Source organism: Pelodiscus sinensis, chromosome 1, assembly GCF_049634645.1.
Source record: "Pelodiscus sinensis isolate JC-2024 chromosome 1, ASM4963464v1, whole genome shotgun sequence".
Taxonomy (NCBI): Eukaryota; Metazoa; Chordata; order Testudines; family Trionychidae; genus Pelodiscus; species Pelodiscus sinensis.
The window spans coordinates 247,209,252-247,227,037 of NC_134711.1; the positions used below are offsets into that span (position 1 = coordinate 247,209,252).

Sequence of the window (17,786 nt, forward strand, 5' to 3'; positions counted from 1 at the left end):
TTGCTTTGCTCTTTCGTAGGGGTAAGGGGAGTTAGGAGATCAGCCTGGGAGAGCTCTGTTGAGAGGGTGGGGAGCGAGCCCAAGGACCAGCAGCCTCCTAGAGTCCTCGGGCTGAGGCTGGTTATAAATAGCCCCTGAGCTGCTACTGCTGCAGGCCCCTCCACAGACACTGGGCCCTCTCCAGCCAGCACTGCTCAGACTCCAGCCCCGCCAGCAGCTTCAGCCCAAGCCGCCAGGAGTCTGCTTGACACTGGGGGGGCTTCCCCCTTGCCGGGGACTCTTCCAGGCTGGACCCTCCTGATCTAGGCCCCCATGGGGGGGAATAGGGAAGTCCTGACCTACCCTATCATTAATTTCTATGCTATCTTGGATCCACTTGTCCTTGTCCCCACAAATCATTGTGCGAAAACCTTCCCCCCTCCCTGCTCCTTTCCCACAAGAGCAGAGCAAAGAAAGTTATATCATAAAATGTATAAAAATATAACTGGTTCAGGTACACTAGTTTATGTGTACACTGTATATTAATCTTATAGGGTATGTCTACACTACAGCACTAATTCGAAGTAACTTAATTCGAATTAGTTAATTCGAACTAAGCTAATTCGAACTAGTGCATCTAGATCTAAAAACTAGTTCGAATTAGCATTTTCCTAATTCAAACTAGCATGTCCACATTGAGTGGACCCTGAACCGGGGTTAAGGATGGCCAGAAGCAGTGCCGGCAGGGCATCAGATTAGGACTTAGAGCGTGGAGCTGCTGTCTCAGGCTAGCCGATGGCTTTGGTTAAAGGGACCCAACCCCCCACTCCAGACAGACAGTTCTCAGGGATCTCCACTCACTTGTCTAACTCGATGAGGGACAGCAAAGCAGTCCTGGCTTGGAGTGCCCTGAGTGCCTGCACTCAGCACATCACAGCACTCGGCCATCAGCCCGGCTGCACTTGCCACAGGCTGCCATCCGGGGAGGGGGTCAATCGGGGGGCTGTAGGAGAGCTTCTACCCCGAGGAGCCCGCAGAGCCACCCCAGTACTCCCCATCGGGGGCTTGTACCCCATTGCTCCCTCACCTCCTTCCACCTACCCCTCCCTAGCCCCTCTTCCTGATGTACAAAATAAAGGACACGTGTGTTCAAAAATAGAAACTCTCTTTATTGAACAAAACTCGGGGAGACTGGGAAAAGGTGGTGGGAGAGGGGAAGAGAAAGGGTGGGAGAGGGGAGGGCAATTAAAATGATCAGGGGTTTGGAACAGGTCCCATATGAGGAAAGGCTAAAGAGACTGGGACTTTTCAGCTTAGAAAAGAGGAGATGGAGGGGGATAGGATAGAGGTCTATAAAAGCATGAGTGGTGTGGAAAGGGAGCATAAAGAAAAGTTCTTCATTAGTTCCTATAATAGAAGGACTAGAGGACACCAAATGAAATGAATGGGTAGCAGGCTTCAAACTAATAAGAGAAAGTTCTTCTTCACAAAGCAAATAGTCAACCTGAGGAACTCCTTGCTGCAGGAGGCTGTGAAGGCTAGAACTAGAACAGAGTTTAAAGAGAAGTGAGATAAAGTCATGGAGGTTGGGTCCATGGAGTGCTATTAGCAAGGGGGTAGAAATGGTGTCCCTGCCCTCTGTTTGTGGAAGGCTGGAGATGGATGGCACAAGACAAATGACTTGGTCATTGTCTTCGGTCCATCCCCTCCAGGGTAGCTGGTGTTGGCCACTGTCAGCAGACAGGCTACTGGGCTAGATAGACCTTTGGTCTGACCCAGTACGGCCGTTCTTATGTATGTTCTAAGCTCAGGGCTCAGGGTTGGGGGTCTCACTGGACCACCTTGATTTTCATGCAAACCTGCTCCTGGGTGGCCAGGCTGGCAGCTCTCCTGCCCTAGACGGCCACTTTCCTGTGCCTAGTACAGAGGTCGTGGATGAGGTCCATGATGTCCGCACTAGACCAGGTGGGCGTCCGCCTCTTGCGGCCCCGGGCAGGCTCCTGGGAGCCGCCAGCCTGGTCCCGGGAAAAGGCGGAGGGAGGGCTGGGTGGCAGCGGGTGGCTGGCTCGTGCCGTGCCAGGTGCAGTGTCTGCTGGCTGGGTCCTGGCTGGCTTGCACCTGGCACGGGCAATACGGTGCCCCTTTAAGGGCTCCGAGGCCGGAAGGGGGGCAGAAGAGTTTCCCTGGTGGTGCCCAGAGTGGCCAACAGGGAAAGCTGGGGAGGGCTAGCCTCACGCTAGTTCGAATTAAGTGACTACACAGCCTTTAATTCAAACTAGTTAATTCGAACTAGGTGTTAGTCCTTGTAGAATGAGGTTTACCTAGGTCGAATTAAGTGCTCCGCTAGTTCGAATTAAGTTCTTCTTCACAAAGCAAATAGTCAACCTGAGGAACTCCTTGCTGCAGGAGTTAAGTTCGAACTAGCGATTTGCCTGTGTAGCGCCTATGAAAGTTAATTCGAACTAACGCCTGTTAGTTCGAATTAACTTTGTAGTGTAGACATACCCATATTTATTATATCAAATGAATATAACATGACATTTCCTCAGTCATATACCGGTATACGAAATATATAGCAATGAATAGAGCCCCTCAGAATTTTTTGAAAATGTTACCAATTTCATAATGCTGTGAACATATTTTAAATGTAAAATCACTGGACCTGATCCTCAGCCATGGGTGACACATTCTTGGGGGGAGGGGGCACAAGGTAAAGATTCTGGAGGGGCATGTGACTGCCCCACACATCACCTTTGGCCCCTTTCCCACTCCTCCCTGAACTCTCACACCCATTCTCTTCACAGCTCCTTCCCCACTTACTTCTCCCATCTCCTTTCTGCTGGTGATGCAGTGTGGATCACAGCAGGTTCCAGTACCTACTGTCAAGCCATGGAAACTGCGACTACAGATGAAGAAATGACAGTGCTCAGCAGACTTCCCCATGCCTCCTGTGGTGGAACTGTGCTGCCAGCCTGGTCGTTCTTCTGTTTTGGGCACCTCCTACTGAGTCTCAGCCGGAGCAAAGGTGCTAATGCCTTTCCCTAGAACATCCTCTTCAGCCACACTCAACCTGGACAGAAATCTGAGGGGAGGGTCTGCAGGGCAGGGAGAGAATGAAGATAAGGAGAACTGAATTCATGGGAAAAAGCAGGTGAACAAGTCTTATCACACCCACTGTTTTAGCATTCTGCTCTTTTTTGGCTTTTTGTGACTCCATTCTGCCCTATTTCTCCTCCTCCTCTTCTCATCATTGATTCAGCACTGCATTTGCCGGACACTTGTGTCTTCCACTTTTCATGTTTTTGACTCATGTCTATTCCTTTCTCTAGGTGAACTCATCCTATATATGGCTTTGACCAGAATCTTTACATGATCACAAATGTCTCTCTCCCTTCCTTATATATTCCCTATTGTCTAATCCCTCACCTAGGCATATTTCCCTAACATCTTCTTGAGGATTTCCTGTGTCAACTTAAATTTAAAATGGCCAAAAATGAGTAATCTTTCTTCACAAGCTCTTCTCTTTTTACCTCAGTCTTTGTCACCATGGAATGCAATACCTTCCTTAATCTGGTATTGTGGACTTAGAGGGCTAGATTTGTTACTTCAATACAAAATCTTGCCATTTAAAATCTGGTGGTAAAGTATTTTCTTCTGGCTGTTATTTTAAGTCAGAAGAAAACTACCTGCCATTAAATGTAAATTGCAAGATGGAGCAAGTGAATTAATAATACACACAGAGCGCACAGAGTGATATCAATGAGTTACACTCACTGATACCATATTTTAATTTGGCCCTGTAACCTTAATGTGCTTATTTGAATTCTAAAAGATTGTTTTGTGGTTTGCAATGAAGTCATCCAGTATTTGAATTGGTTCTTTCAATCAGTAGTTTATGTTATTCTGCCTATCAATATTAGTTGTTGCGAGCAATATTATCCTACCCTTGCCATACTATTGTACCTCCAAGAAACTTTGTATAACTGACTCCATGACACAGTGGCTTTGTGAATGCTCTGGATATCTGGCAGCATGCTGGGTATACCATGAACTTGCAGGCTGGATTTCCAGTTCGAACTAGGGTGGTAACGTAGGCAATCGAAGTTGCAAATTAAGCCCGGGATTTGAATTTCCCAGGCTTAATTTGCATCTTGCCAGGCACCGCCATTTTTAAATGTCCGCTAGTTCGGACTCCGTGCCCGCGGCTACACGCGGCACGGACTAGGTAGTTCGGATTAGGCTTCCTATTCCAAACTACCGTTATTCCTTGTGAAACGAGGTGTACCGGTAGTTCGGAATAGGAAGCTTAATCCGAACTACCTTGTCCGTGCCGCGTGTAGCCGCGGGCAAGGAGTCCAAACTAGCGAACATTTAAAAATGGCAGCGCCCGGCAAGATGCAAATGAAGCCCGGGAAATTTAAATCCCGGGCTTCATTTGCAACTTCGATTGCCTACATTAACCACCCTAGTTCGAACTAGGGTGGTAGTGCAGACATACCCTCAGTGTTCTGTGCTGTTATTTAGCTCAGATCATAGAATCATCGAGCTGGAAGAGACCTCAGGAGGTCATCAAGTCCAGTCCCCTGCCCAAGGCAGGACCAATCCCAACTAAATCAACACAGCCAGGGCTTTGTCAAGCTGAGACTTACAAACCTCTAGGGATGGAGATTCCACCACCTCCTTAGGTAACCCATTCCAGTGCTTCACTACCCACCTAGTGAAATAGTTTTTCCTAATATCCAACCTAGACCTCCCCCACTGTAACTTGAGACCATTGCTCCTTGCTCTGCCATCCATCACTACTGAGAACAGCCTTTCTCCATCTTCTTTGGAACCTCCCTTCAGGAAGTTGAAGGCTGCTATCAAATTCCCCCTGACTCTTCTCTTCTGCAGACTTAACAAACCCAAATCCCTCTACCTCTCTTCATAGCTCATGTGTTTCAACCCACTAATCATTTTGGTTGCCCTCCGCTGGACCCTCTCCAATGTGTCCCTATCCTTTCTATTGTGGGGGGTCCAGAACTGGACACAATACTCCAGATGTGGCCTCACCAGATCCAAATAAAGGGGAATAATAACTTCTCTAGATCTACTGGCAATGCTCCTCATAATTCAACCTAATATGCCATTAGCCTTCTTGACTACCAGGACACACTGTTGACTCATATCCAGCTTCTCATCCACTGTAATCCCCATGTCCTTTTCTGCTGAACTGCTACTTAGCCAGTCATCCCCAGCCTGTAACAATGCTTGGGATTCCTCCGTCCCAAGTGCAGGACTCTATACTTGTCTTTGTTGAACTTCATCAGATTTCTTTTGGCGCAATCTTCTAATCTGTCTATGTCACTCTGGACCCGATCCCTTCCCTCCAAAGTATCTACTTCTCCCCCTAGTTTAGTGTCATCTGCAAACTTGCTGAGGGTGCAATCCATCCCCTAATCCAGGTCATGAATAAAGATATTGAACAAAGCCAGCCCTAGAACTGATCGGTGGGGCACTCCACTAAAAACTGACTGCCAACCTGACATCGAGCCGTTGATCACTACCCGTTGGGCTTGACAATCTAGCCAGCTTTCTATCCATCTTACAGTCCATTTATCCAATCCATACTCCCTTAACTTGTTGCAAGAATATTGTGGAAAACCATATCAAAAGCTTTGCTAAAGTCAAGGTATATCATATCCACTGACTTTCCCATATCCACAGAGCCAGTTACCTCATCACAGAAGCTAATCAGATTGGTCAGGAATGACATGTCCTTCATGAATCCATGTTGACTATTTCCAATCACTTTCCCCTCTTCCAAGTGCTTCAAAGTGGATTCATTGAGGATCCCCTGCATGTTTTCCCCTAAATGTCTTCTAAGAGCCCAGTAAGCATTGGAAGCTTTCTCATCTTATGACTCATGTTGTGGGGAGAAGTGCCAAAGGTGGCCAAGTAGCGGAATAAGCTACCTGTCCCCTTTACTCATGAAAGAGACCAAGATTACAATCTAGTCCAAAGGACCTATGGAATATCTGTTCTGCCTCTGCTATGTGTGTTGTAATAATAGTATTATCATTTGAGTTTATACTGAGATATATTTATAACCAGGGCTTGCCGAGTGGCAGCGAGCCCTGCTCGCCAGCTGCGCGGTTCTGCGCTCTGTGCATGCGCAGATTGTTCTGCGCTCTGTGCATGCGCAGATTGTTCTGCGCATGCGCAGATCACTCTGTGCAGGCTCTTCCGGGGTGTAATCTACTTGCCATGAGTGAGTAGATTACACTATTTGTCGAGCCCTGTTTATAACGCTGATGCCTAAACAAGGAAACAGTTACAGCCATATTAAAATCATAAAGAATGTCTGACAATGGGAAAATTGGGTAGACATAAATATAGCTAAGTATTTTAAAAGTATATTAGAAACAATGGAAATAGTAAACAGTGAAACATTTATAAAAGTTGACTAGGAAATAATTGAAAAAATGACAGTGAATGTAAATTAATTGGAGCAAAATGATATATTTGACTGTAAGACAAATAGTAATTTACAATCAGTTTATGAATATTTACACAATATACTATGATTATATTAAAAAGACATAAATTGCTGTGTATGCATCATTTGAATGATAAAGTTTAACATATTTAAAGAATATACTTCTTGTGTTTTTGTTTTTTCTTCCTCTACAGAAAATGATGAGGTCATCAATATTTCATATGTTCATACTGAGCATGGTGGCAGTAGATGTCATTGTTGCTGCTAGTAATTACTACAAAGGGGAGACTTTCAAAAGACAGCATGATGAATTTTACCTAGCTGAGGTGAGTCTACTGGACCTTCTATCCAGATAGTTCTCAAGATGAAAAAAAGTAGACAAAGCTATGTGAATGTCAAGCAACTTGTCATTTCTTTATTCCCTTAAGCAATCGGAGAGTTTTATTGCAAGTTATTCAAGTTCCTTTGGCTGACAATGGCTGACAGCCCTTTAAAAAACAAAACAGATTTCTGAAAGGTAATCTCAAACAAAATGTCACTGGTAATGAACTGAGGCTTGAGTACAACCTCTGCAGGCAATGTACAGCAGATAAAAATAAAACTTATAAACAGGAGTGCAAGCAGAAAAAATTCACTTGTTTTTAATTAAAACCAAATAACAAACATACCAAAAGACAGACCTTATTCTGGAAGGTATCCCTGTTCAGGAAAGCTCTTAAGCACCTGCTTAACTATAATCTTGTTCTTAAATGTAGCTGAACAGTACTCAAAGAACACTGTATTTGGGAACATTGTGGGCATGATGCATAAAAAAAATATTCAGTTGGAGTTTTGGAGAGGGCTTAGGTTGAAAGGGAGTTGTTTACAGGTGGCTGGATAATATTGTTCATGTTGCTAGCATTCTGTTATAAAATTGTAGGGGACCTTGAAGAGTCATCTACTCCTGTCCCCCGCATTCATGGCAAGACCAAGCACCATATAGACCAGAGGTGGGCAAGATACCTCTCATGGTTTGGATGCGGCCCACCAAGCCACCAGATCTGGCCCATGGACACTTTCCTGGGACCCTCAGGCACGCAGGAGCCACTGTTTTAAGCACAGGGCTGCTCCATGTGGCTCTCTGCTCTAGAGAGAGGAGGAGGCTACGTGTTATCTCCCTGCCCCCAGCCCAATCCTCAGATCCTATTGGCTGGAAACAACAGGCCAATAGGAACTGACCCCAGCTAATCTCTCAGCTCCAGCTGGTCAAAAATAACCAGTCAATAGGAGCTGAGAAATTGGCCTGGTGGATTGGGGCAGCTCAAGCCCCTTCCCTCTCCTGGAGCTGAGAACCACATGGAGGGAGCAGCCTGCAGTTTTAAGTGATCTGAGGCTGCAGTAGGCAGGGAGCCCAACTTGCTTTGGGAGTGCCATAGGGCTGCTGGCCGGGAGATGCTTAGGTAAGTGCCTCCCAGCCAGACCCTGCCTCTGGCATTCCTACCCCTCCCACACCTCAACTCCTTCCCCAAGGTCACCATGCAAATGTAAGCGGGGGAATGGTCCCGCTATTGCGGGGAACTTTCCTGGCTTCTATACACCCTGGTGAAATGAACCAGCGAAAGGATCTGAGTCCCCGCTCCCACTTCCTTTATCCCACGGCTCCCCTGATCCTGAGGGCTCCCCTTTCACTCTCCTGAGTAGCAGAGTCCTCGAAACCCCAACAAGGCTGGGCCCAGGTTTCCTGGGGCTTAATCCCCAACCTTGTAGTCACTAGGGGCAGGAGTTAGGGTGTCTCCCACTCCAAGGTGCTCTCTTTACACTGCATGCTTTCTTGGCCCAGTGATCATTTCATCAGGTTCAAAGCAAATACAATTTATTAAACATCAACTGATTAAAGAGAAAAGAATAAGAAAAAATGAGAATGGTTAATTGAGAACACACAGCCCTGCTCTGTAGCACAGGGACATCAAAACAGCAGTTTGCAGAGTGTAAGGACAGTTCACAGTCTCTTCCTTAGAGGCCCTGGATGTGCTGCAGGGGACTGCAGGCTGGACACGCTTGCTCTGGCAGTGACCACACAGCCTCAAGCTCTAAGTGGCCAGACCCCTCTCCCAGTCCAGAGCCTTTCCCCACACTTTTCAGTTCCCAGCTGCTCACCATATCCAGCTGCAGGGTGCTGCTTGGCCAGTCTCTAGCTCCTTGTGTTGCTTCTCTGTTCCTTTTGGCTCTCTGAGCACTGCCAGTCTGCTGCTCAACACAGGGTCAGCGCTCCTTGAGCTGTGTGTGTCAGGCTCAGCTACTGCAAAAACTGCCCCTCAGCACACAGCTTGCACTGCTTGGGCTGTCTCTCAGCTCCCTGTTTTTGCAGGACTTCTTCTGCACACAGCTTGCACTCCTTGGGCAGTCTCTCAGCTCTCTGTTTGCTCAGAGAGAGCCAGAACAATCCCAGCTTACAGGGAAGACGGGGCCTGGCCTCTCCCCTTCCTCACTGGCCTGTCCAACCTGTCAGTCAGGCTGAGCTGGAGTGTTGACTGCTTTCCATTGTCTCTGGGTTCTGTCAGTCTCATGAACCCTTCTCCCCTTCTGAAACTGGGAGCTGGCAAACCAAAAAACTCCCACAGAGTTTTAGTAAGGGGTAACAGTCCCCTTACACAAACCCTCTGCACCCTCTTGCCCCAGGTCACAACTCCCTCTCAGATACTGTACCCCTTCCTACACATCTTCCCCAGGCCAGAATCCTCCCAGACCTCCAATCCCCTGATCCAGGTCACAACACCTCCTTCACCCAAACTCCTTCTCGGGCACCTCCTGCACCCCTGTCCCTTACTCCGTGCTCCCTTCTGCACTCAACCTCCATCCTAGACCCTGAACTCCCTCCACAGAAAAGTGTGGCCCTGGACCACTTTCCAAAATCTTGGAATGGCCCTCCCACCAAAAATTATTGCCCACTCCTGAGCTAGACCATCCCTGACAGGTGTTTGTCCAATCTGGTTTTAAAAATATCCAATGGTGGAGATTCCAAAACCTCCCTAGGCAATTTATTCTAGTGTTAACCACACTAACAGGAATTTTTTCCTCATGTCCAAACTAAACTGCCTTTGCTGCAATTTAAGCCCATTGCTTCTTGTCCTATCCTCAGAGGTTAGAGAGAGCAATTTTTCTCTCTCCTTGTAACAACCTTTTATGTACTTGAAAATTGTTACCATTTCCCCTCTCATTTCTTCTCCAGGTGAAACAAACCCCATATTGTCCTTCATAGGTAGTATTTTCTATATTTTTAAAGATTTTTGTTGCTTTTCTCTGAACTTTCTCCAATTTGTCCAAATCTTTCCTGAAATGTGGCAACCAGAAATGGATACAGTACTCCAGTTGAAGCCTAACCAATGCAGAGTAGAGTGGAACAATTACTTCTCATGTCGTCTGTGTCTACACTGGGCCACTTATTCCGGAAAATCAGCCGCTTTTCCGGAATAAGCTGTGAGCTGTCTACACTGGCCCTTGAATTTCCGGAAAAGCAACGACGCTCTACTGTACAAAATCAGCCGCTATTCCGGAATAACTATTCTGCTCCCGCTCGGGCATAAGTCCTTATTCTGGAACACTGTTCCGGAAAAGGGCCAGTGTAGACAGCCCAGTAGTCTTTTCCGGAAAAAAACCCTGATCGTGAAAATGGCAATCGGGGCTCTTTTCCAGAAAAGCGCGTCTACATTGGCCACAGACGCTTTTCCGGAAAAGCAGCCTGCCAATGTAGATGCTCCTTTTCCGGAAAAACTGAAAACGGAATAGTATTCCGTTTTAAACAATTCTGGAAATTCATGCCAGTGTAGACACAGCCGTCTAGTTTACCACCCTTCAGCTAATGCATCCCAGACAGATGTTTTTTTTTCTCAATCATATTACACTGTTGATTCATTTAGCTTGTAGCCCACTCTGACCTCACCTCCCAATCTCTTTCCGCAGTACTCCTTCCCAGGCAGTCTTTTCCCATTTTGTATGTTTACAATTGACTAGTCTTTCCAAAAATGAGTACTTTACATTTGTCCTTAATGAATTTCACCCTATTTACTTCAGATCATTTTGAATTTTAATCCTGTCCTCTAACACACTTGCAGCTCCTTCCAGCTTGGTTTCATCCACAGACTGTATAAGTGTGCTCTCCGTGCTATTACCGAAATCATTGGTGAAGACATTGAACAGAACCAGTCCCAAAACTGACCACTGTAGGCTCCCTTTTGGTGTACCTCTTTGATATACTCTTGCAGCTTGAGGTTAAGCCACTGATAACTACTTACTGGGAACCATTTTCCAACCAGCTATGCACCCACCTTATAATAATTACATCTAGGTTGTATTTCCCTAGTTTGTTTATGAAAAGGTCATGTGCAACAGTATCAAAAGTCTTACTAAAGTCAAAATACACCTAATGGAGCTAAGTTCAAATCCCTGCTCTACTTCAGCCCAAACAGGGAACTGGACCCTGGTCTGCCAAACCATAGCTCACTGTTCTAATCACTGTGTTAAAGATTATGAATGAAGTTGCTTCTTCTAGCCATATTATATGGGTTTATGTGTTCTCTAAGAATTCCTGTGAGACTGGAATCCACAGAGAATGCCCAGTTTGAGAATCCTGCAAGGGCAGAGGATGAATGTGCCTGTTGGATATGTGCATGCTCACTGGCAGAAACATACATGCCTAAGGAGCTTTAAGAGTGGAAACTCAGACTATTAGGTATTTTAATTACCTCCAAGATTAGGCACTGTAGGGAACCAAACTATCAGCAATTGGAGAAACAGAGCTCCAAAGCAAGCACAAAAGGGCAACCTCCCACTAAAGTTGTATATTCCTTTTCTTGCACAACCCTGGATTCCCCTATGTTGGAGGACATATTTCCTGTGTCGGGAACCCACAGCCACAAAAATTAAAATACAGCCCAATATTTCACAGACAAATGCTGTTACATTGATAAATGCCATTACATTGACCCAAAGAAATCCTAATATTTAACTCCTCAACAAAGTCCATTCTCTAAGTAGGAATCTGTTTCAAAGTATGTGTACCTATTCAGTTAAGTTGTATTTATAAAGATAATATTTTATTTAACAAGATTTAAATGATTTCCATAATAAACCTAATGAAAAGGGGAGGTTGGAGGAATTCGTATTTGTTTTAATAAATGTGTTAACCTTCCATCATATTATAGTTGAAACAAAATTTTTCCTCCTAAATGAAATCCCTTTCCCATAACAGAGCAAAATATTCCAAACTAATCAATGATAAATTTGGACTGCACCAAAAATCCAAAGTTCAGCACATTTAAAGACCTTGCTATATTGTTCAGTACACAATAAATAGACTGCAGAGGTCAGAGTCAATAACATAACTGATATGACTTGACATTTTCATATTTTTAAACAATGGTCTTAAAAGGACGCTGTCAAGTCCGTTCACTTCAGGCAGTTTAAACAAGCTTTTGAATGAAAAATGCATTTTTACTAGATTGTCCAGCATTGGAATTGGTACAGATTTTGTTGACTGAGTATGAACAAGTTGGGATTTGCATTTGGACCACTGCTGTTAAGCTTCTCATAAATAGTCTTGAAAATGGGGTAAATAGAGAGGCGGCAAAATTTGCAGATGCTACAAAATTACTCAAAATAATTAAATCCAAAACTGACTGCAAAGAGTTACAAAGGGATCTCACAGAACTGGGTGACTGGGCAAAACAAGGGCAGATGGAATTCAGTGTTGATAAATGCAAAGTAATGTACATGGAAAATATAATTTCAGCTAAACATACAAAAATGATGTTATCATTCAAGAAAGGGCTCTTGGAATCATTGTGGATATTTCCCTGAAAACATCTGCTCAATGTGCAGTTGCAGTCTAAAAACTAAAAAGCTAACAGAATATTGGGAATCATTAGAAAATGAATAGATAATAAGACAGAAAATATCATATTTACTCTTTATAAAGTCATATTATGTCCACATGTTGAATACTGTATGCAGATCTGGTCCCCCCGTCTATAAAAAGGATATATTGGATTTGGAAATGGTACTAAAAAGTCAACAGAAATGATTAGGAGATAAGGAATAGCTTCCACATGAGGAGAGATGAAAAAGACTGGGACTTTTCAGCTTGGAAAAGAAATGACTAAAGGGTGGGGGAATCTGTTAGAGGTCTAGAAAATCATGAATGGCGTGAAAAAATAGAATAACACAAGAAACTCACCCAATGAAATTTATAGGCAGCAAATTTAAAACAAACAATATAAATTATTTCTTAACTCTTTGCCAGGAGATAGTGCAATGTGTTACCAGATTTGCCCATTACTCCTGGGTGTACTCATTTATTAGGGTTACTCTTATGGGGCTGGGTGAAGTTTAATTCTATCCATGTGCTGCTTATGCTACTTGGGCTCTCATATGGAGCTGAATTCTCTCTGCTGCCAATTTCCCCTCCCAATGGAGCTCTCCTGCAGGAACTATGTTCCTCAGGACGGGGTTCTTCCCACCTTAGAAACACATGAACATTCACAGCCACTAACAGAGCACGTCTGAGAGGACTGTTTAATCAGCACTCTCAAGCTGACCCCTTATATGTCCCTGGACTCAGCAGGCTGAGTTTAACAGCAATACTGTGCTGTACCCTCAGTGGGCTGGATTTAACAGCACTTTAAGTTGCCATCCTCACATGCCCCCAAGTTCAGCACCTCCCACTTTCACGCCACAATAATTCTGCTGGTAAACCACATGATGAGCAAACCCTACAGGATTTTTGGGCACTACAGGGATCTTTAGCTTGGGTACAAGAAGCGTTTTTGCAGCGTGAATGGGGAAGCCAATACAATACCCACGAGGAAGAATGAGAGAGAGAGAGAGAGAGAGAGAAAAAGAGAGGGTATGTCTACACTACAAAGTTAATTCGAACTAACGGACGTTAGTTCAAATTAACTTTGATAGGCGCTACACTAGCGCTCCGCTAGTTCGAACTTAATTCGAACTAGTGGAGCGCTTAGTTCGAACTAGGTAAACCTCATTGTACGAGGACTAAGCCTAGTTCGAACTTACTAGTTCGAAATAAGGGGTGTGTAGCCCCTTAATTCGAACTAGTGGGAGGCTAGCCCTCCCCAGCTTTCCCTGGTGGCCACTCTGGCCAACACCAGGGAAACTCTACTGCCCCCCTCCCGGCCCCGGACCCCTTAAAGGGGCACGGGCCGGCTACGGTGCCCGTGCCAGGTGCAAGCCTGACAGCACGCAGCTAGCAGACCCTGCACCTGGCACGGCTCGAGCCAGCCACCCGATGCCCCACAGCCCTCCCCCTCTTCCCGGAACCAGGCTGGCGGCTCCTAAGAGCTTGCCTGGGACCACAAGAGGCGGGCACCCGCCTGGTCTAGTGCGGACATCGTGGACCTCGTCCACGACCTCCGCACTAGGCACAGGAAAGTGGCCGTCTAGGGCAGGAGAGCTGCCAGCCTGGCCACCCAGGAGCAGGTGTGCATGAAAATCAAGGTGGTCCACTGAGACTCCCGACCCTGAGCCCTGAGCTTACAATGGCCGTGCTGGGTCAGACCAAAGGTCCATCTAGCCCAGTAGCCTGTCTGCCGACAGTGGCCAACCCTAGGTACCCTAGAGGGGATGGACCGAAGACAGTGACCAAGCCATTTGTCTCGTGCCATCCCTCTCCAGCCTTCCACAAACTTTGGGCAGGGACACCACTCCTACCACCTGGCTACTACCACTCCATGGACCCAACCTCCATGACTTTATCTCACTTCTCTTTAAACTCTGTTCTAGTCTTCACAGCCTCCTGCAGCAAGGAGTTCCACAGGTTGTCTCTTTGCTTTGTGAAGAACAACTTTCTGTTACTAGTTTGAAGCCTGCTACCCATTCCTTTCCTTTGGTGTCCTCTAGTCCTTCTATTATGGGAACTAATGAAGTACTTTTCTGTATGCACCCTCTCCACCCCACTCAGGCTTTTATAGACCTCTATCATATCCCCCCTCCATCTCCTCTTTTCTAAGCTGAAAAGTCCCAGTCTCTTTAGCCTCTCTTCATATGGGACCTGTTCCAAACCCTCTCCCACCCTCTCTCTTCCCCTCTCCCACCTCCTTTTCCCAGTCTCCCCCAGTTTTGTTCAATAAACAGAGATTCTATTTTTGAACACAATTGTCCTTTATTTTGTACATCAGGAAGGGGGGCTAGGGAGGGGTAAGTGGAAGGAGGTGAGAGAGGACTGGGGTACGAGTCCCCGATGGGGAGGACTGGGCTGGCTCTGCGGGTTTCTGGGGGTGGAAGCTCTCCTGCAGCCCCCCAATTGCCCCCCTTCCCAGATGGCAGCCTGCGGCAAGTGCAGCCAGTCTGATGGCCAAGTGCTGTGATGTGCCCAGTGTGGGTACTCCGGGCAATCCAAGCCAGGACTGCTGTGCAAGCAGGGCACCCCTGAGAACTGTCTTTCCGGGGTGGTGGTCGGGTCCCTTTAAGTACAGCCCTCGGCTAGCCTGAGACAGCAGCTCCACGCTCTAAGTCCTCATCTGATGCCCTGCTGGCACTGCTTCCGGCCATCCGTAACCCCGGCTAAGAGTCCACTCTGTGTGGACATGCTAGTTCGAATTAGCAAAACGCTAATTCGAACTAGTTTTTTAGTCTGGATCCGTTAGTTCGAATTAGCTTAGTTCGAATTGACTAATTCGAACTAAGTTAGTTCGAATTAGCGCTGTAGTGTAGACATACCCAGAGAGAGAGAGAAGCAACTAGCTTAACAATGAAAGTTATTTATTTCTGGGTAGTGAATATATATATGTGTGTGAGGAGCCAAACACACAAAACAATTACAATATTAAATCTAACAGTTACAATACTAAATCTAAATTTAAACTGATTACAGATGTTAGGGCTAGCTAACCATATAACTGATTACATAAGGCAGGGTCGGGAGGCTATGCCTCGAGAGAGATGGGGGAAGAGAGAAAAAGAGAGAAAGAGAGCTCACAACTCTGTGGAGCTTGCACTGATTGGGGTTCCGAGATGGTGATGGTAGCTGGGGGTCCAGAGGCAGGAGACAGACAGAGCAGACAAGGGCAGGAGATCCCATTCTGCAGAACATAGCCCCCAGATGATCAGGCAGGAGATGATGAAGTCTCAATGGAACTGATGCAGAGGTTACATCCAAGCATCAGAACCATTTTTCTTGAGCAAGGGTAGGCATTTTTATAGGGATAGGACAACAGTTCAAGGAGAATACTGGATTTATTTATGGGTAAACAGAGATGAGACAATAGAGACTGATCACACCTGGCTGGCTATGGGTGATGTTTCTTGAAGGAGCTTACAATGCAACTAGACAGTTTCAATATTTTGGATATCAATAGGATCCATTACTAGAATTTGGTCTGATAATGACTAATTTGGGTGTGAGCAGACCTGGGTTAATTAGCATCTGAAGCAGAGATTTCCCATCAGGAAGTGCTTTTCTGCTTTTGGTATCCCATAGTTCAGTGCGGTTCCTGCTTTGGAAGAGCTGTTCTCCATGCTGTATGTTAATGGAGATGTCTCTGTTCTACCTGCAATGCAGATGTGGTTGGAGTGTTTCGTTAATTCTATCACCCTTGTCTGGAGGAGTTTAGGTGTGTCTTCCCCTGCCTTTTTGTTGCTTTGTCTGTTATTCAAGCAAAGGCCTGGGGAAGGAGAAATTGTTTTCCATGAGTATGACTCCCTGGCTCCCCAAGAGCACAGGGCTGACAGGTGGCCATGCTCTGGTTCCCCAAGAACACAGACCTGGTAGGTAACAAAAGGCCAAAACTAAAAGAGGGTTCCAATAAGAACAAAATTAGTTCAAGGAGGATAGGTCCGTCAATGGCTACTAGCCAGAATGGGCAGGGATGGCGTCCCTCATCTGTTTGCCAAAATCTGGGAATGAGCAACAGGGGGGATGCATCATTTGATGATTTCCTCTTCTGTATATGCCCTCAGAAGCACCTGACATTGAACAATGTTGGAAGACAGGATACTGGGCTAGCAGGACTATAGGTCTGACTTATGGCCATTCTGATGTTCTTATGAAGAGTCAAAATGTACCTGCCCCCAGCTCTATATATGAGACTCCACACACGTTCCAGAAAGCCCAGGAGTCATGACAGTCTCTCTCTCCACAGAGTTAGTAACAAAGTAATAATATATATTAAAATTTTAATGCTAATCAGTGTGCCCCAAGTGACTTATGACAAGATGTCAGATCAGGTGTGTTGTGAGCAAGATATGAGAAGTCATTCTTCCGCTCAACTTTGCGCTGATTAGGCCTCAGTTGGAGTATTGTGTCCCGTTCTGGGTGCCACATTTCAAGAAAGATGTGGAGAAATTCTAGAAGGTCCAGAGAAGAGCAACAAGAATGATTAAAGGTCTAGAGAAAATGACCTATGAAAGAAGACTGAAAGAACTGGGCTTGTTTAGTTTGGAAAAGAGAAGATTGAGAGGGGACATGAGAGCGGTTTTCAGGTATCTAAAAGGGTGTCACAAGGAGGAGGGAGAAAACTTGTTCTTCCTGGCCTCTGAGGATAGAACAAGAAGCAATGGACTTAAACTTCAGCAAGGGAGGTTTAGGTTGGACATTAGGAAAAAGTTCCTAACTCTCAGGAGGTATGTCTACACTACCCCGCTAGTTCGAACTAGCGGGGTAATGTATGCATACCAAACTTGCTAATGAAGCCCGGGATTTGAATTTCCCGGGCTTCATTAGCATAAAGCCGGCGCCGCCATTTTTAAAAGCCGGCTAGTGCGAACCCCGTGCCGCGCGGCTACACGTGGCACGGGCTAGATAGTTCGAACTACGTAGCCATTCCGAACTATCTGTACTCCTCGTTCCACGTACAGATAGTTCGGAATGGCTACGTAGTTCGAACTATCTAGCCCGTGCCGCGTGTAGCCGCGCGGCACGGGGTTCGCACTAGCCGGCTTTTAAAAATGGCGGCACCGGCTTTATGCTAATGAAGCCCGGGAAATTCAAATCCCGGGCTTCATTAGCAAGTTCGGTATGCATACATTACCCCACTATTTCGAACTAGCGGGGTAGTGTAGACATACCCAGGGTGGTTAAACACTGGAATAAATTGCCTAGGGTGGTTGTGGAATCTCCCTCACTGGAGATATTTAAGAATAGGTTAGATAAATGTCTATAAGGGATGGTCTAGACAGTACTGGGTCCTGCCATGAGGGCAGAGGGCTGGACTCAATGACCTCTGGAGATCCCTTCCAGTCCTAGTATTCTATGATTCTATGATTTGTTAGTGTTAGAGCTGAGTGGGTCTAATATATATTTAATTTTCTTTCTTGTATATAGGAATTAGATACAGTG

General features: G+C 45.8%; 1 protein-coding gene across 1 annotated transcript in view; it reads left to right on the plus strand.

Annotated features, from left to right (window-relative positions):
• NALCN (sodium leak channel, non-selective) overlaps positions 1-17,786 on the plus strand; it is a 362,634-nt gene that overhangs the window by 198,592 nt on the left and 146,256 nt on the right. The window contains exon 11 of the mRNA XM_075918747.1: positions 6,652-6,783. Coding sequence (XP_075774862.1) covers positions 6,652-6,783 — 132 coding nt within the window. The remainder of the gene's footprint in view (positions 1-6,651; positions 6,784-17,786) is intronic.